The sequence below is a fragment of the Rhinatrema bivittatum genome, chromosome 11 (assembly GCF_901001135.1).
Source record: "Rhinatrema bivittatum chromosome 11, aRhiBiv1.1, whole genome shotgun sequence".
NCBI lineage: Eukaryota > Metazoa > Chordata > Amphibia > Gymnophiona > Rhinatrematidae > Rhinatrema > Rhinatrema bivittatum.
In genome coordinates, this window is record NC_042625.1 from 41880437 (window position 1) to 41902480 (window position 22044).

At 43.7% G+C, this 22044-nt stretch overlaps 1 protein-coding gene across 2 annotated transcripts in view; it reads left to right on the forward strand.

The window, feature by feature from the left end:
* ADGRD1 (adhesion G protein-coupled receptor D1) overlaps positions 1-22044 on the forward strand; it is a 268529-nt gene that overhangs the window by 44812 nt on the left and 201673 nt on the right. For both annotated transcript variants that reach the window (XM_029571131.1, XM_029571132.1), the window contains 7 exons: positions 812-879; positions 1535-1690; positions 5559-5618; positions 9921-10041; positions 12089-12196; positions 13697-13772; positions 18645-18786. In XM_029571131.1, the coding sequence (XP_029426991.1) occupies positions 812-879; positions 1535-1690; positions 5559-5618; positions 9921-10041; positions 12089-12196; positions 13697-13772; positions 18645-18786 (731 nt within the window). The remainder of the gene's footprint in view (positions 1-811; positions 880-1534; positions 1691-5558; positions 5619-9920; positions 10042-12088; positions 12197-13696; positions 13773-18644; positions 18787-22044) is intronic.

Consider the following 22044-nt stretch of genomic DNA (forward strand, 5'->3'; position numbering starts at 1 on the left):
ACTATGAATTTGTACTATAAGAAAACAGCACGTTATTCTGTTGTGATAGTCAGAGGAGCAAGCTACTGGCTTTCAGTCGAGCAGAAGCCTATATTAGATTGATACCTGATTGGGAAGAAGGACAAAAAGAATAACAGAGAGGAAGAATTTCTGTGGAAAACCGTGTGATTGATTAGACTGTCCTTCCCCGTTTCACTGCTTTTTGTGGGAGCAGGATGCCACATCTGATGCCTCAATTTTTCTGCCCTTCCGATTGGCCAGAACTCTTGGTTTCTGGTGGAGAGGACATGCTTCAATGTAATCTGGGAGCGTTAGAAATGGATTAGGAAACCTAAATTGTCCTGGCTGAAGATGGCTGACCTCGGTCAAAAGAACGTAAGGGCTTCCTCAGGGTGCACTACGTTTTTAGCCAGGCTGCGAGGAGGCATTCCTGGGGGGGGGGGGGGGGGTTTGCACTTACATCAAGGGAGGAAAATGGCCTGCCTGCCACTTTCAAAAGTACATGCCCTATTTTACCCTCCTGGGCCGCCCTCACAAAAGAGGAGCTACAAAGTACGAGGCCGTTTTAAGCACATGTAGTTCATGCTAATGTTCAAAAAGAAATGACCTGAGTACTTGTGCTTTGAAAATTAGCATGAAATACATACAAATGCCCATGCACTTTGCAATTTCTTGGATCATTTGCACCCATAATGTTTCCATAATGACTGGAAAGTTTACCTGATTGTTGTTGACTTTGGCCATCATTTCCCTTTCTGTATTAAGAGTTTTCTTGGCATAAGCTTATTAACTAACCATGATGTTTTCTCAGGTGAACAAGTGACAGTTTCTACGACATCTGAATGGATGAACTCGATAACGACTACTACAAACCCCATGGTAAGAGAGAGAAAATCACACGCTTGGTACTTGAAAAAGTATACAAGGCACAGATGAATAAACAGAAGTTGGCTTGATATTGAGAACATTAGTGAAACTCAGAGGAGAATATTCTAAGGATGTCCCAGGACCTCTGGTAACAGAGACAAAGGTTACTGATGAAGGGAATGGGAAAGGTAGGAGGATGGAATTGGCCTTGGTTTCATATCTAAACAATTAATACAATGAAGACCTACAGTTCAATGATATTTTGAGGTTTGGGAGTTGCCCAATGCCCATGGGAAAGAAAGGGATCGAAGTGGAAGGGGGCCAAAAGCAAATTCTTTACAAATGGGCTTCTATCCTGCATATATTTAAGTGAAAGAGAAATCCATGCTAAGAAGAAGAGAGGATATGTAGGAATTAATGGCTTTTGTTTCAGTTTTTCTGTTTCACAGACAAATGGATTTTACATCCTTATTCTGATGGGATTTTCTTCAAGGTGCACGCTTGCTGGGATACCTCACCCCCAAAATTTCTTATTTAGTGAGATATAAGCTAAAAATGATTATAGATAAAAGCAATCTTTCCAATGTGGTAGGAGATATACGGGCTTGATCATCCAATCGTGGTTATTTTATAATGTCATGTAAAACACTCTGTCGATTTTCTCCAGGTGTCTACAGATGTTTACCATCCCATCATAACCAACCTGACAGAGGACAGAAGGAGTTTCCAGTACCCAGAACACATGCTTGACTTCCTCAAGAATGTCTCACTGAGCTTACCCAACAAATCAATGTTAGAAGACACAGCCTACAACTTAACAGAGGTAATGTAATGTCTTCTGATCTTTGGAATGACCTGAGGTTTATTTATGTCCATGAAATAAATGTGGCCTGAGGTTTGTTTACGAGAAAGGCAGCAGATTCCCTCTCTCCAGGAGATCAGTCAAGTTCCTCATTGGCGTTCCTCGAATGTCAGCTGAGTTTTATCTTCTTTCCCAGGAAGCAATGTCCTCTATCATTTAAAATAAATGAACTCCTGGGTTCCTGCAATACGGTCTCTTAAATTGTGCTGAGGGACTTGACAGTGACTTCCACCATTCAGAAATTAGAAGCCTAAGGCAGCATTGCCAAATGAATCCATTTCATTATGAGATTTCGATTGCATTCTCCTTTTCTAATTTACTTCCCAATGAACATCCTACTTTCTTAATTACAAATCAAGAATGCAGGTCCTAAGACAGTTTGGGATGAAAGTAATAAAATTGTAAGAATGGAACAAGCTGTTGCAGTGTCATTCATGGTTATAGTTGTTTTTTTTTTTTTCTGCATCCAAACTGGTTATGTTGTCCTTAGTTGATTTAAAGTGGGAAATTAAAAAAAGAAAAAATAGAGTTAAAAATATATTTCTGGGCCAGGCCAGTGACTCCATAGCAGTGCTATGTGCTGCCAGACAGAGGAGCTAGGTGTGATTCCTGGGTCTTGAAGAGGCAGTGTTGGAGTGAACAGAGAGCGTCCCATTTCTTGTGCACTAGTGACACCTAGTGCCCACAATTGCAGTGCTCCCAAAGAAGCTCTGATGCATTTGTCCCCTTGCCATGGTCTGTCGCTGCGATGAGGAGACTGCGTGAGTTGAGAGAGGAGTCTGAAATAGGGGAAAGTCCCTGGGGAGTTGTGAGCCCAACAGAAGCCTGCTGCCTTGGCTATCAGTGCTTCGGTTTTCTAAGAAAACATTTCAGTTTTTAGGAATCATGCACTTTAGTACTAATTATGTTGCAGGGTCTCAAAGAATTCTTAGAATTAAAATGCTTGTAAAGTGAGGTTACGAGTCCCCTGCCCGAAGGATGAAGGCTTTCAAATCTATTTTGAAATCAGAGTTGGGCAGCCCTGGACCAATAAAGCTATTTTCCTGTAAAACAGCTGCATAAAAGCTAGACCCCCCCCCCCCCCTCCCTATCTCTACTCATGAAAGAGATTAGGGAACAAGAAAGAACAAAGATGTAAGGTAACATTAATAAAGTAAAAGGTCTGCCCCCATACCTCAAGCACGGCTATAGATTTTAGTGAGGTGCATTCTTTTTTTAATAATGTTAATTAATGCAACGAAAAGCCTTGTTTCGTTTCATTGGAAAAGAAAAGAAAAATTCAGTGAAATTCATTGGGTGTTTATTTTTTGTTCCAGAATACTAATACAGCAAATACCCTCTCCCCCACCCCACCCCACCCCACCCCCACAATATGCAGAAATTGAAAAAAAAAAAAAAAAAAAGCAAAACTCCTTCTGCCGCAGACTTACACCCTGATGTAGCCTCCCCCGTCTGTGGGGTTCCTGTAGTCCAAATGTGGCAGGAGTAATCCCCGGCTGCTCCTGCTTCCTTCACGACCTCCTGACTTAAAAAGCGTGTTGGCTGATGTATGCTGCATGGCCAGAGCCAGCAAGTGCCCTGTTCAGGCCATGTGGACTACTGGAGCCCCCGCAGCTGGGGCGAGCGGTGTTGCTAGGGGTGAAGTCACTGTTTCTATTTATGCACACTGGGTGCTAGAGGGGAGGGGAGATTCATTTCTGCATTGGGGATTGTTTGGTGGGGGGATGGGAATCGGACCCATTTTTGTCTAGTTTTGCTTTTGGTTTGTATTATTTGCTGGGTTTTCTTTTTCCTTTGCTTATTTTGTTTAAAAAAACAAACCAAAACAAAAATAAACATCAAATGAAATGTAATAAAACAAGTGTGCAGTACATCTGGAAATTAAACTGTATATATGTGTCTTTATTATTTATGTGCGTAAGCGTATGTGTACATATATAAATATTACTGTATACACACACATACAGGTGAATTTTTAAAGGAGTTGCCCATGTAAATGTAACATACTATTGTAGCAGTTTTCAAAAGCCATTTATCCATGTTAAAGGGTAGATTTTCAAAGGATTGCGCGCGTAACCCCGAAAACCTGCTCCTGCACATGCCAAGCCTATTTTGCATAGGCTCGGCGGCACGCGCAAGCCCCGGGACACGCGTATGTCCTGGGGCTTTGAAAAAAGGGCGGGAAGGGGGCGTGGCCCCGGTCGGTCCGGGGGCAGGAAGGGGGTGGGAACGAGGCCTCCGGCTCAGCCGCTGTGACGGGGGATGGTTCGTCGGCATCTGGCTGGCGTGCGCAAGATACGCCTGCCAGAGGCAGGTGTAAATAGCAAAAAAAAGGTAGGGGGGATTTTGTTAGGGCTGGGGGGTGGGTTAGATAGGGGAAGGTGGGGGGAGTAGAAGAAAAGTTCCCTCCAAGGTCGCTCCGATTTCGGAGCGGCCTTGGAGGGACCGGGGAAAGCCATCGGGGCTCCCCTAGGGCTCGTCACGCGCAAGGTGCACAAGTGTGCACCCCCTTGCACGCGCCAACCTCGGATTTTATAACATGCTCGCGGCAGCGCACGCATGTTATAAAATCAGGTGTACATTTGTGAGCGCCGGGTAGCGCGCACAAATGTACCCCGCACACGCAGGTTAGAAAATCTGCCCCTAAGTGTACTTAATGCATGTAAAACCTATGGCAATTCAATGGCATGTATTGTAGCATTTTTTGAAAAGTCCACTTACACGGGTACAGTGCATTTACACATGTTTTAAGCATGTAAATGCTTTGGAAAATCAGGCCCTTGATTTTTATTCATATGTATATATTAAAATTAGAAAAAAAACCCATACCTAGTGAGCCACCTTAAACACATCGAATAACCCCAAACATGAAGTACAGAGGTGGCACAAGAGATGGAAGGTGTATTTCCCTTGGTCAAGGAGCAGACAGGATCAGAGCAATACTAATGCAAAAATAAAATAACTGTTAAAAAAAAAAAAAAATGCACACATAGGAAAAGTCTTTTTTAGACATTTACAAATAGTGATTTTGTAGCATATTGTCAGTCTTATTTCAGTACCGTAAGATCACTGACTTTTCTAAAGCTCATCAAGCATAAAATAGGAAGGGAAATAGAAATTGTCTATCATTGAAAACACATATTTGTTTGATACTTTTGGGGTAGATTTTCAAAGGGTTACGCGTGTAACCCCAAAAAACTGCCCCATGCGTGCGCCTATTTTGCATAGGCTTGGCGGCGCACGCAAGCCTCGGGACGTGCGTATGTCCCGGGGCTTAGAAAAAAGGGTGGGAAGGAGGCGTGGGCGTGGCACCGGTCCAGGGGCAGTCCGGGGGTGGGAACGAGGCCTCCGGCACAGCCGCTGTGCTGGGGGATGGTGCGCCGGCAGCTGGCTGGCGCGCGCAAGATATGCCTGCCAGAGGCAGGCGTAAATAGTGAAAAAAAGGTAGGGGGGTTTTAGGTAGGGCTGGGGGGTGGGTTAGATAGGGTAAGGGAGGGGAAGGTGAGGTGTAGTGGAAGGAAAGTTCCCTCCGCGGCCTCAGAAGGAAAGTGGAAAGCCATCGGGGCTCCCCTAGGGCTCGGCGCGCGCAAGGTGCACAAGTTTGCACCCCCTTGCGCGCGCCGATCTCGGATTTTATATCATACACGCGGCAGCGCACGCATGTTATAAAATCGGGTGTACATTTGTGCGCACTGGGTAGCGCGCACAAATGTACCCTGCGCGTGCCGATTCGAAAATCTGCCCCTTTGTTTTTAACTCATTCTTCAATGTTTAAATGAATAAGGAGACTTTTTGTTTTTTCTTTTAACAATACATCATTTATCACCAGGCATTCTTGAAAATCGTGGAAGAAATTCTTTCATTACCCAGCTGGGTGGACGTCTCTCAGGTAAGGCGAGTAGGTTAAGTTTGAAAATGCAAATCCACATATCGTATGTGTCAGAGGATGAGATAAACTGTTACGTCTATTGCAGTTAAATAACATTGAAGCCAATGCTAAGCTAGGACTTGGTGCACATACGCATGTTAAAAAAGGGCGTTCCAAGGAGGGGCCAGCATTTACATTAATAAGTGACTATTTTAAAAGACACCTGCGTAGATTTACTCGTGTACATCTGCTGATTATCTTGTGTAAGTGATATTCCACATGTTTACTGTGTACTGTTGGTCAGGATGGGTGGGAGGTCTGGGTGAACTGTGGGGAGTTCAGGCTGAACCAGGAGGGTCTTGATGACCTGGAGAAAGGACTGGATGAACTGGTGGAGTATTTGGTAAAAACTGGTAATTTCAATTATGCACCCATGGTTTAAAATATGCCGACTTATTACGTAAGTCCTACTTTATTTTCGCATGTAAAATATTCACGCATTCAATGCATTGCAATCTCTGTTCAGTACATTTGAATGTATTTGCGTATAAGTATACAGACATGCGTATGTTGCAGGGAAAAGATAAGTGTATTTTATAATAAACATGTGTCAAAAATCTGCGTTCGGCCATATATAACATATATGCCATTGCGTGCGGTTGTTTGAAAGTTATCCAACGTGCACTTACATGATAAAACCTATTGACAATTAATTGGAATATATTGTAGGAATTTTCAAAAAGGCCTATTTAAACATTTAAAGTGCATCTACACGCATGAAACTGAGTTTAGGGACAGGAGCTTTGATATCGGTGCGCAAGCGCACATGTATGCATATATGCAGGCTCGCGCCACAGGACATGGCCATTTTATAACACACACATCTACGGACACATGATATAAAATAGGATGTACGCACATACATGTGCGCACAAGTTTGTATGGACATGCGCATGTGTGCGCAAATGCCCCTTCTACCGTGTAAGTGGTGGATTTTAATAGACGCTCGCCAACACAATTTCCAGTTTCCCTAGTTCGTTCACAGTTTGCCCAGGTAAGGGATAGGACTTCCTAATCCCCTTAGTTAAATACACTCCCTTTTATCCTGTTAGCATTAACCCTTAAAACCCCGCTGACTAACCTCCACTTTTTTATTTTATTACTTATACGCCATCCCCAGGAGTTATAAAGTTACATGGCAGGGAACCCCGGCTCACACTTGTGCGTGTAAATACTTATGTGCGCATTTCATGTTTCCCTGAATGCGCCTGTCCTGCCAAGACCATGCTCACGCCCTGCTCCTTTTTTTTGCAACTCATTTGTGCGCCTATTTGTGCGCCTACTGGGAGATGCGCGCACACTTGGGCACACGGTGTGTGCCAGCCGGATATACTTGCGTATCTCCCAGTTTTGGCAGGTGCCAGGATTTTTAAAATTCAGCCCAAAGTGCGTAAATCCTTTTGAAAATTACCCCCATAGATTGTGAACCCTCTGGGGATAGGAAAATGCCTACAGTACTTGAATGTGCCTGAAAAATGCAATGTAAATAACTAACAAGAACGATTTTCAGTTTATTTGATACAAATTAATTCTAGTCATCCTGGTAGGTATGTCATGATTAATATCCCATGCAGTTTAGCCTTATCGATTCACATACAGGTGAATTTTCAAAAGGTTGTGCATGGAAAAAATAGCCATATGCGTGTAAATAGTCCGTGTTTGCATACGCTATTTTATAAACCTCAAACGCGCACGCGTAAGTAAGAGTTGGTGTGTAAATATATGCATGTTAAAAAGGGGCGATCTAAGGGCATTCTGCGGCGGGGCCAACATTTATGCAGGTAATTTGCTATTTTATAAGAGACATCCACTTGTAGATTTGGCAACTTACGCATTTATGTTTACACCTGCTCATCACCTGGCATAAGTGATATTAAACCTGATTATTGTGTAGTACTGACTGACCTTATAAGTGATGAAAAGGAGTAGATTTGCACAAAAATACGTACTATTTTATAACCTATGGGGTAGATTTTCAGACCGCGCGAATAGGCGTACTTTTGCTGGCGCATCAGGCGCAAGCAAAAGTACGCGGGATTTTAGTAGATACGCGCGTAGCCGCTAAAATCCTGGATCGGCGCGCGCAAGGCTATCAATTCCGTATAGCCGGCGCGCGCCGAGCTGCGCAGCTTACCCCCGTTCCCTCCGAGGCCGCTCCGAAATCGGAGCGGCCTCGGAGGGAACTTTCTTTTGCCCTCCCCTCACCTTCCCCTCACCTTCCCCTCCCTTCCCCTACCTAACCCACCCGCCCGGCCCTGTCTAAACCCCCCCCTTACCTTTGTCGGGGGATTTACACCTCCCGGAGGGAGATGTAAATCCCCGCGGGCCGCTAGTGCGCCGGGACGTGACCTGGGGGCGGGTCCGGAGGGCACGGCCATGCCCCCGGACCGCCCCGGGCCATAGCCACGCCCCCGGGCCCGCCCCCAGAACGCTCCCGACACGCCCCGAAAACGCCGCGCGGTTCGGGCCCGCCCCCGACACGCCCCCCTCAGAAAACCCCGGGACTTACGCGAGTCCCGGGGCTCTGCGCGCGCCGGTAGGCCTATGTAAAATAGGCTCACCGGCGCGCAGGGCCCTGCTCGCCTAAATCCGCCCGGATTTGGGCGGATTTAGGCGAGCAGGGCTCTTAAAATCCGCCCCTATGTGTGTAGTTTATAAAATACTCTTTGGGGTAGATTTTTAAAAAAAGCGCGTTCGCGTACTTTTGTTTGCGCACCAGGCGCAAACAAAAGTACGCTGGATTTTACAAGATACGCGCGTAGCCGCGCGTATCTTCTAAAATCCTGGATCAGCGCGCGCAAGGCTGCCGATTTTGGGCAGCCAGCGTATGCCGAGCCGCGCAGCCTGTCACCATTCCCTCCGAGGTCGCTCCGAAATCGGAGCGGCCTCAGAGGGAACTTTCTTTCGCCCTCTCCTCACCTTCCCCTCCCTTCCCCTACTTAACCCACCCCCCCGGCCCTATCTAAACCCCCCCCACCTTTATCCACGGATTTACGCCTCCCGGAGGGAGACGTAAATCCACGCACGCCAGCGGGCTGCGGGCGCGCCGAGACTCGACCGCCCCCGAAACGCCGCGTCCCGCCCCCAAAACGCTGCGTTCGGCCCCGCCCCTGACACGCCCCCTTCAGAAAACCCCGGGACCTACACACATCCCGGGGCTCTGTGCGCGCAGGCGGCCTATGCAAAATAGGCGCGCCGGCACGCAAGGCCCTGCTCGCGGCAATCCGGGCGGATTTACGCGAGCAGGGCTTTTAAAATCCGCCCGTTTATGTGCGCATGTCTGCACTTATCTTACATGTGCACACCTCTTTATATGGCTCAGTCTGATACTCTATACATGGACCATTGTAAGGGGACACTTTGATTTGGGGTGAGTTGTTGGGAGGTGGGTTGGGGTTGGGGGGGGGGGGGGTGTTACAGACACATTCAGAGGTATCCATTGTAAAATTAATATCATTAAAGATTTTTTGACCTTATAAATGATGAAAATTCTAAAGAGAGGAGTTCATTTGTACACTGCGGTCTCTGCTAACTACACTGTACAAATCTACTCCTTTTCATCACTTATAAGGTCAAAAATTCTTTAATGATGTCAGTTTTACAATGGATACCTCTGAAAGTGTCTGTAACCCCCAACCCTACCGTTAAATGAAGTAGACTATTTCCTTGTGGTGTTCATGTAGTTTCAAAATGAATGCACACCCCTAATGCATATATCACGGCAGTTTGCAATTTAGATATTAGTTTCCTCCCATATGTAGAGACATAAGGATGTTTTGTGCCCTCGCTGCTCTCATGGGCCCACCTTATGTTTCACTTGCCCATACTTCTTATGTAAAGTCTGTTTCCTCTTATCCTTAATATGACTCTGAATGGGTTCCCTTTCATCTTGGACCCTGCGAGATTACTCCATCTGCACCCTCTTAATCTGTCACTGTCCATATGCATACAAGAAAAAAATTACATATATCAGCAACTGACATCGCTATTTCAGTCTTTGTGTCATTGAAAGCATTTTGCTATAATAGCACTGAAGATGCATAAGGTCTGCCAGTGATGACAGCTGAGCTTTTTTAAAATCATTAAATATGATTGGCTACTGGTGGCCAGAATAACTTAGATATGACATTGTCAGCTCTACTGATCCCATTATGCAACTCCTTTACCAAACCTAACCATAATCAGTGGCCTTAACTCGTCACTGTATATCAAAGTGCTTACTTCTGACTGAATTGCTCCTACTCTTTATTTTGATTTTCCCAGACAGATCCTCTTGTTGGTGGTTTAATCGAAACAGTGGACACAGTCTTGATGCACATAGCATCCAATCTACCAGAAAAGGCAACGTCTGTAAGTGGCATTGAGGGCCAGTCATCTGTGGCCAGTGAGTTTTAATATTACCACTCTCTAATGTACAGTTTGTCTGTAACCACCCACCATTTCTGTAATTCACTTTTAGATTTCAGTTGAGACTCATAAAGCTTATAGAAGTCAATATTCAATGGGTTTGTCTGGGTAACTTTGCAGCTCATTGGCTTTTTGAATATGGATGTTATATATATATATATATATATATATATGTATATATATATATATGTATATATATATATATATGTATGTATATTTGTGTATATGTATTTATTTATTTATTTATTTATTTGATGAGTTTTATATACCGTTATTCGGTAGAGCCATCATAACTGTTTACAAAGTGAACATTTTTCTTAACAGTATTGAAACATAATAGCAGAATAAGCATATATAGAGATAAACAAGACAGGTCAAATAATTATTCTTAGGTTGGATGAGGAGGGAAGCAAGTTTGGTTGGAGATTAGAATTGAGAATTCATTTGATGGTTGATATATATATATATATATATATATAATGTGTATATATGTATATATAATATGTATGTATATATATATATTTTTTTTTTATATATATATATATATATATATATATATATTTATTTATTTATTTTAATTTTTATATACAGAGGTTCTTGTATGAAATACAAATCACTCTGGTTTACATAAAACAGTGAAATGCCCAAAAAAGGGGGGGGGGGAGGGGCTTTACATAGAACAATAGAACAAAGTACAAATTGAATGTAGTATAGTTACAGGGAACATTCGAACTCGGTATAATGGTACAGTTACAGAGAACATTTTGACTCGGTAATGAGAACGCCCAAGAAAGGAGGGGGGCTTTACATTGAACAATATAACAAAGTACAAAATTGAACATCGCATAGTTACAGGGAACATTTGAACTCTGTGTAATAGTAAAGATTGCAAAGAGCATATGAACTCAGGATAATGGTACAGATTACAAAAAACAATTGAGCAAAGTAACTTAAAAAGTTACTTTGCTCAATTAGATATGGTACAATTAGATATGTACCCACTCCACAGGGTACATATCTAATTGTATTTTATAGTTATAACCACTTTGGGCTTCCAGTTTGGATGGGAGAGATGGTAGAGACATTTTTTAAACTAAATAAACATGCATGGACAGCTAAGGTCTAAAAGAATTACAGAATCATGCTGTTATCCAGCAATCCATTCGCCATGCACTTTCCTCCCACAGTCTTCTGCCATGGTCTGTGGATGTTCAAGCACCCCCAGAATTGAGTAAACTCCTTCGCTGTGACCAGGGAGGGGGAATTGGTAATTGCAACCTGAAATCGTTTTGAAATGTTGGGTGCAATAATAGCACTGATTTATGATATGAAGGTAAACAGGATTGATTGTGGTTTTGTTTGGTTGAATGTTTGGGACAAGCAGAGGGGATCTCTAGGGGAGTGGGTAGGGATTGTAGAGCTGAGCAGTTGGTGTGGATGGGCAGACTAGACTGGCCATGTGGTCTTTTTCTGCCATCATGTTTCTATATTTCTGCTGTCCCACCGATATGTATAATACTTGGAAAGCAAGATCTTATGTTTAATCAAATGTCCTGAGTCTAAGACCATTGACTGTTGTCTGCAGGCTTGGGTCGATTGTGTGAACTTAAAGCTGGGTGCAGTGTGCTTGATTAACTGGTTTTATCTTCCTTTTTATTTATTCTGATTTTTCATCTGCCTTTCTGCACATGCTCAAGGTGACTTAAAAAAAAATATGGTCCAACTATTTGTAGACTGTAAATTTTATACCTGATTATTAAACAGTAACCTGAGGGCTTCAAGCATTGCAGGCGTGATTATGTGATTGGAACTGGAATCCGGATATCCTGGGATTTCACCTGTTTTCTGCAGCTAAATTCTGTTTTATAGCAAAGAGACTTTGCCACATTTTCAGCCCCTTTATAAGGAAAATAGAAATGCATTTGAAGCGACCGATGAAAAATGACTTCATCTGTGAGGTTATGGTTAACCTAATAGGAATGATACTGAGTTTTTCATTCTATTTGCTTATGCTTGCACTGCAGATTACTCCATGATCAAAGTGCCTCGGGCAGCAAATTTACCCCATTATCGGTTTCCTTCGCAAGGACAAAGTTATATTTCTGTTCCGGGGGAAGCTTTTCAAAGCAAAAGTAAGTGCAAGCTGCCTTTTGAAAATATTCTTCTCTAGAGCATGTTCTGCACCAGGCCTTCCCAAACCTTTCCTGGGGACCCCACAGCCAGTTGAGTTTTAATATGCATGAGATACATTTGCATATACTGAGCCTCCATTATATGCACATTTATCTCCTGCATATTCATTGTGGATATCCTGAAAATCCAACTGGCTGTGGGGTCTCCAGGACTGGTTTGGGAAGCCCTGATCTACACTGATCCCACATTTGTTGCTCACGAAGTTTTCCTAAGGATCTGTGATCTCTAGATATGTAGATATTTATTTATTTTTGTATTATATAATGCACATCTTTTTTTCAATGAAGTTGCCGAATTACTTTCTGCCACCAATTGTTCAAAGCCCTGAATTCTGTGTGAATTGAGCTCTGGCAGCTTTTCATTACAGTGGAAGGTCGATTATCCAGTTGCCCGATAACCATAGCAGTGTGCGTTTCCAAGATCTAGATTTATTATGACAGAACTTTGCTACCTCAGACTTCCAATGCTCAAGCTTGTGACTGAGAGACGAAAGTCTACAATGGCCAAGATCATAAGACAAGGCAGCCAGAAATAGCATGAGTGTGAGCTGTTTATGCTAACCGTTTGTTCCTTTCTTCATGTGGCATTGTGCTAAAGAGGCTTGCTATGCACACTGGTAGGGGAGCGAAACCCAGCATAACTACCACAGTCTGGATGGAAGCCAGACTATATCCCATTACTCAAAAGCTTTCCTAGCTACTTCAACATTTTCGGTATTTGAATTCAAGTTGTGGACTAGGAGGATAAACAGATGGCTTGAGAAACACTCGGGTATTTTCATGCAGTTCTGCTTATTTCCCCAATTTATAAGCATTTCTGTGAACTGCTTTCTTTATATTGTAATACAAGATGTGCCTAATTTCTCCATATTAATCAAAAAGCCACCTTTGAGCCAACTAATGATCTTTTTTGAAAGTAGTAGATCATCCTTTGTCCTCAGCACCGTGATCCGGAATACAAAACATACATTTAAGGAATCATTTAAACTATATAAAATGTTGTCTCCGATATACTTGTGACACAGAGAGCCACAAGACCAAAGATAATTCAAACACAATTTAATGGCTCCCTTTAAAACCAAGATATTCTTATATTCAATTGCTAGCGCTGTAATTCTGATTTTCTATACCAGACAAGTGATTTATTTAGTTTTGCTCTGCACACCCTATTTACTCTCATTGTGTGTCAAGGTGAAAAAAAGATTATTAGCAAGCAAGACCCTATTTTCATAGCTGATAAATTCAAGATTTGAGTCCTAGTGTTCTCTTTAGCTGGCAGCAGCCTTTTGTTTGCCTTGTGTGAGCAACCAAAAGACTCATTAGAGGCAAGGCATGAAACTTCTCAGGAATGAGGTTTCTTAATTAACATGTCCTCTCCTGGATAGGTGAGAAATGTATGGTCTGCCTGAAGAGTAACAACCTCTCTTAACTCTTTCATAGCTCGGACTACAATTGTGGGATTACTCTATCACACCATGCACATGTACTACAGAAATATCAACCCTAGCAACACCAGGTACGTGTCCTAAAAATGTAGAACGGATTGCTTTCTCCGGCTGCCTCAATTACATAGCAAGCAAATACAGAAGAACATGTTATAGAAAGAGTTCACTGGAGGTTCCTAGGAGTTTAGTTAGTTAATGAAAATATCCAAAATGATTTCAATTTTAGCTAAATCATGTTCTCCTTCTTTCATGTTTGAAATAACACAATGAATCCTAAATGTGGAATAACTTTCAAATGTTTTCATTGCATGGAACATAGCAACTCTAGTGCAGCAAATTCTACAGATCCACCTCTAATCAAGAGCATCACACAGGGCTGGCCTGGTGGCTGAGAGGCGAGTGCAATGCCCTCTGCCAGATGGAAAAACCTGGGTTCAGTTTCCAGGCCCAGGCTTCTGTTTCCCAAGCTGGCGAGTGCAGGGATTGCTGTGCAGGACTGGGGACGAGGGACGGGGGACGGGGAATCTCAGTCCTCTACTCAACGATGACACCTAGTGGCCAGGCAAAGTCCATGTTGGCCCAGCTCTGTGTCTGGCTCCTGGCTGAGGACTGTAGCTGCGATGCCTGGACTGAGTTTGGAAGGGGGGGGGGGGGGGGGGGGGGAGAATGAATGCGTACGAGGCTGTTGAAAAATGACAAGGGATGGGTTGAAGAAATCACAAGCCAAATCCTCAATCCAAAACCGTGCTCATAATCTGGGATAATTGAGGACTTTATTTTATCCCCAGTTTTTAAAAGATTTTTTGAAAAATCAAATTGTGCATTATAATTCAGAAAACCCCCATGCATCGCTAAAAATTTTTTAAATTTTTTTTTTAAATATACCTTTATAATCTTGTCAGAAGCTTTAGTAGAAGTACTGGGCTGATAATATTATTTGTGCTTTCATTTACAAATCTAAATCATTTTTTGTCTGATATGCTTGCTTTTTTTTTATCTTAATACTTCTAGCTGCATATTACATCCTCTTTACTTCCAGCTCAATTTGAAATCAGAGCTGGGATCTAGTGCCATGACTTTTCATTTGCAATAGCGGGGGATTTTTTCTTCTATTTTTTTATCTCCTCCCCCCCCCCCCCCCCAAAAAAAAATAAATTAGTATGGTCATTGCAGTAATGGTTCAGGTCCAGGGGTAAGGGCCATGCACTGAGGATCCTTCTGAAAGCCTGCAATTATGGACCCTCAATGTGACCACTAGGTGTCGCCCTTAAGCAACTCCCTCCACCACAGGGGCTGAGAACACAGTAGCATTCCCAGCCTCAGCTAACCCAAGGAATGGAAGACCCAACTTGGGGATTGGACTGGGAATCTTTTGCCCAGTAGTGCACAGCACTTGCCCCCTGAACCACTGGGCCAGTCCCATTCTTTCTACTTCTGATACAAAATCAGGCCCAGCTTCTACTCCTTGAGCCAGTTGGGAATGGGGAAGTTGCAGAAGCAGCCATAGGTCAACATCTATACCTGGTAGCCAGACTTAGGGTTCACGTTAACTGGGCTTCAGAGGGAAACCCGGTGCGTGGCCCCTGGATAAGGACCGGCACTGCAGCAGCTGGGCCAAGGGGAAAAAGTCTGGGCAGTTGCAAATGAAGGTTTCTGGCACCATGGCCAGAGAGAAGTCGGTACCAGTTGAGCTGAAGGTCCAAAGGAGCAGTACAGAACTTTCAGGACTTAATGCTGCCCTCTGACTTTATAATCCCACGAGATAACTGAAAATTGAGATTGTCATTACAAAATTTTACAGAAGTTCTGACTCCAAGGATCGCCAGACTTGACGTCACTTGAAAGAGAGCATTCTCGGTTACAGGACCACAGTTGTGCAATTCAGTCCCTGATGCCCTTTGTAATACTACTTGTACCAAAATGTTCAAAAAGGCATTGAAAACCTTCTTGTTGTCCAAGGCGTGTAATCCAGTTAATTAGTTGTATTAGTTTCAGGCGTTGAGCATCAGAGAGTGATGTTATGCAGCTCCGCCCAAATTGTTTGTCATAAAACTGCTGTTTTATTCTGTATATTTTAAATCTTTTTCCTTATTTGTAAGCTGCCTTGTGCAAAAATCAATAAGTGCGGGTTGGAAATATTTTAAAATAAAATAATGATAATTATAGGCAATTTGAAATTTCATATTTTAGCCAATTGTATAGAACAATTGAACTTTAAAACTGCCCATAGATTAATGAATGACTATCAGGTGACAGCCCCACTCAGTGGCATGCAATATTTATTTCTGAGATAAACAAAGTGAGTGATTTATATTCATTGGCACTCAGAATGATTTATTAAGGGATGTAGAAAACTATATTGTTAACTTTCTCTGTGGAGATTGCCTAGCTGGCCTTCAGCCTCATGCGTATAGCTATCAGGAATTGGGCAATCACGGCCTCACAGTAGCATTTTCCCAGGCCCATATCGCTAGATGCACAGTCATGGATGAATGTCAACTTTGAACTGGAAACCGGATTAAAAAAAAAAAAAATGACCATGTAGGGTCCTATGATTAAATGCCACTTGAGTGACATCAGTTTACTTGTTTGGACTCTTGTCTTCAGCGAATCAGAGGAATCTACATGGCTAGAGTCAGATCTTCAAAGTTTCTGATTTAAAATCTGATGCTCTCACCACATAGCAGGATGGCAGGCCTGCTTTTCTAGGAACTTTTCCTAGTGTGCAAGTGGATAGAATTTTTTTTTTTTAAAACCAGGATTGTTTTTGTCTGTCCTATGCAATCATAAATTTTCTGCCAACTCAACCACTCTGTCAGACTATCTGAACACATACCACGTATCACTTGTGCTGGCATCGCTTCTATGTAAGGCATAATTTAAGGAACTAACGTGCAGTTTTAAGGTTCCCATCACCCAACAGTTTGGACAGGGCCAGCTTTAGACTGGTGGCAGCCTGTGTGAGCCCTGGGAAGGGCCCCTTCCTCTGCCCATCATGGATACCCTCTTAGAACTCTACAGGTGGCAGAAGACCTTCAGACCCAAGATGGCACCATGGATGGTGGTTGGACTCCCTTCCCCCCCCCCACCCTTTCAAAACCACCGCCACCCATGCCCCTGAAGTGGTGGCCTCCCTGTACGACCACGCAGGTTGCACATCCCAAGAGCTGGCCCTGAATTTGGACAATGCCACTTCTTACTATCCAGGGGGCTGAAGTACTCATTTTAGCTCACGTGTTCAGGTGCGAAGTCCAGTGAGTCCCAAAGTAAGTTAATCGCGCGGGAGTGACCGAAGCACCTACACAACAGGAATGTAAACATTTTCCCTGCTTAAGAAACTCCACTTTCTGTGGCCAACCTTTTGAAGATGACAAGCCCTGGGTGAGAAATCTTGAGTTCTCTACTTTTCTTTGCACCAATGTGTGGGAATGGATGAGCGGGGACGGGGGAGGCATTTGAACCCAGAATGTTCCACTTCCTTCCCCTGACCTTAACCCCCTGGGAACGCCTCTTTTTAACCCAGCTGAACACACCGAGGAAGTCCACGTGGACCTCTAACTAGGCAGAGGAGAGCAACCTTCAGACAGCCCATGGTAAATGGGCTGATAGCTATACGCATGAGGCTGAGAACAAAGAAGAAGCATTAGTTTGTTTCTCTGTGAATCGAGTTTGCACTGTTGGATAGAGGCCGACAGCATGCCGTATTGTCTCCGTTCAGTTCTTGCCACTGGGGCTTTGCCTCTCCTTTTTTTTTTTTTTTGAAGAAAAAATAACCCTTTGGAGAATTTGTTTTTCCAAGAATAGCCACCATCTGCTTTGTCATTCTGGTTTCAGGGCTCTCTAATTTAAAGCTGTCTCTGATGTATGATTTCTCCTCTGTTATTTTCGTTGCAGAGCTCTTTGATACCCTGTGACCTACCTTCTGTAACTGGCTCATTGTAGATTTTGCAAATTGCATTTCATGGTGACCACAATTTACTTTTTGAGAGTTAGCCAAGTTTTCAGAAAGCTCTGATAAGGGTTCAAATAAAAAAATGTAACCTAAAATAAATTACCATCATGTATTTAAATGCCTTTCAATGTTTGACCTTGTAGGTAAAGACTAGAAAAATGTTTGTACTAAAAAATGAAAAAGAAGGAAACCCAGTTTGCAAAGTTTGCATTAAAATCACCCTGTTTGTGGCAGACCTAGTCTGACTGTGAGACTTCGATCTGTCAGGGCTGGCAGGGGTCGGGTGAAGATGGCATACTCCAGCTTCCCACCCCCCCCCCCCCCCCCCACCAGCCATACAGGGCCACCCTGAGGGACTGAATCAGAGAAGACAGCCTTCCAACCCTCTGTGCCAGCGAGGGCTCCCAGGGCCACGTGGCCATGGCATCTGGATTAGGGAGAGCCTATAGAGGCACAGTATGAACGACCAATCTTTTTGAAAATTCGATGCTAGTCTTAGTTTTGCTATTTCCGTAGCAGGTTCTCATATTTTCATAAAAAGGTTCCCCAGATTCCTCCCTGTCTGCTTGAAATATTTTGCATTAAATCCCCATGCGCCAATTGTATTCAAGCTAAGAGCGCACAATACCAACTTCTTGCAAAACGACTTGTGAAACAAGAAAGATATTTTCCCCCCACAAGGTCTGTCAGAGATATGCTTTCTCTCTTTCTGCAAGATAATTATCAGTCTGATCCCTTCACTAATTATTTGAATCAGAGTGGACAGTCAACACAATGATGTCCCCCCCTTCTTTCCCCACCCTGTACTGGGACTGCTCCTTTCAGACCTCTCTATTTTTGCAATCTTTGCAGGTAAACCTGTATCACAAGACATGACCCTGTGAACACCAAACAGGTCAATGTGAAAGGAGCTGCCTGTTTTTCCCAGGCGTAGTAACCGAACCACGACCATTGCCAGTCTAGTCATTCCGTGTCATTTGTGTGTTGGCAGGATTGCTGGAGCTGCTGCTTACAAAGACCACATGATCACGGCCGCCAGTTACATCATCTCCCTGAGGCTGGAGCCACCGCCCACGTTGTCCCAGAACCTGTCTGGGTCACCCTTGATCACCATCCACCTGAAGCATATATTGGTAAGTGAAGTGTCGACGCCATGCTGCTTTACGGGCAAGGGCTGGACCGAAAAGCTTCTTAGAAAGGAAAAAGAACCTTCCTGCTCAGTTCACAGTAGGTGGCTGTTTCCATTCATGCTTTTTGCTGGTGAAAATGAAGAAAACAAATCTTTTGTCTCTGCCCTTATAGTAAGCAGCATAAAGGTTTATTGATTCCAGGAAAAGTAGACTGTGGCCATTGCCTAAACCAGAGTATCAAATCAGACAGCTTGATTATTTGATCCTAACGTTCTTCGCTGTTGGCTGCTGTTTGTTCCCGATGGGAAACGTCCTCTGTTTTCTGATATTCTGATAAAACACAGGGAGCAACGTGCTAATTGTCCTGATGCCTCGCATTTTGGCTTCCTCAGTGGCTATGTTTTTAAATGGATTTGATTGTACAATTAAAAAAAAAAAAAGACCAAGTCTAGTCCTCAGTCTTGCACAAAATAAATTGAATCCTTGCCTATGTATTTCAGTGAGGTGTTAGGTCGCATCCTTCTTTAGACCCATAGAATAATCATGGATAAACAGGGCTGGAAGGGACCTCGGTTTCTCACCATACGCTACAGACTTGTCCCTGAAAACAGTTTCCTGTTCTTCGTGGCTAATGGGAAGCAATGGAGGAGTGAGGCAAGGAGGGAGAGAAGATAAATTGCCAGGGCAGGCGAGGAGGTTTTCGCTGGCCCGGAGCTGGGCTGAATGGTTCAGACTCTTGGAGAAGAATTCCCTTCCAGCCCTTGGGCTATCAAAGTAGACTGTAATCATCAAAGCAATTATCCTAGGGAGGGGGGAAATGAGAGGAAAAAGGAAAGACCTGGCATTAGAACTTGTCCAGCCTAACGTGTGCGTGAACGCCCTTAGAGTGACTTCTTTTGGGCCTGGTTTTCAAAAACATTTACACGAATGCACTTTACCCATGTGAGTGGGCTTTTGAAAATTGCTACAATCTATGCCATTGAATTGTCCATAGGATTTACTCATGTTACTCCTTTGGGAGTTACCTCCTTCGTGTGTACATTAGGTAGTCTCCTGGCTTTAGTTTCCTTTGTTTTATTTTTGTTGTTGTTGATGACATCTTTAAGGCACAGAGGTTCATAGAAAGTCATTGGTCAGCCTTTTGTGTGAACATGTGGACATCTTCACCATGGCCTGAGTAAAAGTTTTGTTTTGGATTTTATTTTCTGTCCTCCCTCCCCCCACCCCCTCGCACCTACTCTTGTACTGCACGTTGTTGCTTTTCTGCCTTATCCATGTTCTCAAACAGCTCCCGACATGATGCCATCCCGTGATGGCGTCTAATGACAAGACAATGCAAATGTGAGGGATAAAAACAGAAGGTGCAGGAGAATCGAAGGAAGACTAGGAAACATGCAAATATGCATTTGTTGTGAACTGATGTTGTTCTGACCTGTAGCCTAATTTTCTATTTAATTGTAGGCAGCATTATTTTTCTTTTGCTCTGCAATCAAATGTGTATTTTAAATCCATTCTTGCCTTTCTGTTGAATCATAAAGGATAAGATTAGCGCAAGTCTTTTACTTCCGTGATTTAAGCCCTGCTCTAGCTAGTCAATTGCTTTTACGAGAAATGACATCAGTACTTTTTATCTGTGTGTTGACGTTGGCTTCCAAACCAAATTCCTTATTACAGATTTCAGTCTGATCTCAGGGTAGGGCTGGAAAGGACAAGATGGTTTGGGTGCGGTTCAGGCTTGATGTTCCCCATGTTCCAGAATTATTCAGAACATGCCAGACAGAGCAGTCATTATAACCGTCATTTTTCATTTCCCAGGGTACGAGATGGGATATTTTAGTGCTCCAGAAACTATGCGAATAGCAAATCCTCATCCCATGCATGCACTGCTCCCTCTACGTGTACCCGAGCGTGGTTATTTCTGATGAAAGCATTTTGTGTTCGGGGCTGCCTTTCAGGGATCACAGCGTTATGGTATTTACGTTCGGGATCTAGTATTTATTTTAAGTGCTATCCTAGCAGCGAGGCAAATTTCCTGTTTCCTGTTCGGTGTCACGACTGTGGTGTGCCTGCCTTTGAAACTTCATGCATCCTGGCTGCCTGCTGGCAATGTTCGGCGCACATTCCAGGCTCGTGCTGTGTTATTTATTTTATTTATTTTTATTTATTTATTTTTAATTTTTATATACCGAAATTCCTGTATAAGATACAAATCAGTCCGGTTTACATAGAACGGCAAATTGCCCTGGTCTTACAAACCCGACCAGGGCTTATTACATGGAACAGTAACAGTGAGTCTCCATAAACTATACAAATAATGTGTTAAACAGTGTGTCAGAATATAACAACTTGATAATAAATACAGATTAATAATAATTAATAATAATTCAAGATAATCAGAGGCTAATGTGTTGCTAATGTTGTGCTATTTCACCGCGTCATGAGCGTGCGAATTAACAGGGGCAAATTTGTGTGGCACTCTGGAGTAACATGCAATGATGACTATTGGTGTTGTTGGCTCCTAGATCAGTTCAGTCCGAGATAAGTGGAAAAAAAAAATACTGGAACCCAGAAACAAGAAATCTCAAGAAAAATGAGATCCTGCCTTTCTGGGGTTGCCAGCAGGCCTGGATTTGTCCATAGGCACACTAGACCTTTGCCTAGGGTGGCAAGAATCCGGGGGCAGCAGACTGGCTGAATATTTGCTGCCTTCCAGCTGTGTTGAATCTCACTCAGCAGCTCTCTGCTTCCTGATCCAGCCCCTCCCCTTCCAGGCAGCTGCAGGGAACAGGCAGGGCCGGTGCAAGAGTGGCGCCCTAGGCGAACCTTCGGTCATGCACATCCCACCTCCAACTTACCTACGGGTGGCAGCTCCGGCACAGCGCTCCCTTCTTTGGGGAGTTCTGGCGTTCCCTCCTGGGCCTCGCGCTGGTGGGATTTTGCAGCCCCCCAAATTTTGGTGCTCACGGCAACTGTCTAGTTTTCCTAATGGAAGCACCGGCCCTGGGAACAGGATGGGAGGGGATGAGCCTGGATCAGACAGAGCAAAGGGGGAGGTTAAGAGAGACTGAGTGGGGGATCACTGGAGGATGAGAAGGGGATCAGCTGGGGGGCATACATCTATGTGAGAGGGGAATGGTGGAGAGAGGCGGTATTTAATTTATGCAAGAGAGGACTGGTGCTGTGTGTGCGCCCCAGACTGGGAGGGATGCAAGGGAGAGCAGGACCAGAGCATGTTAAGGACACCTCCTACCTACTCCTCGT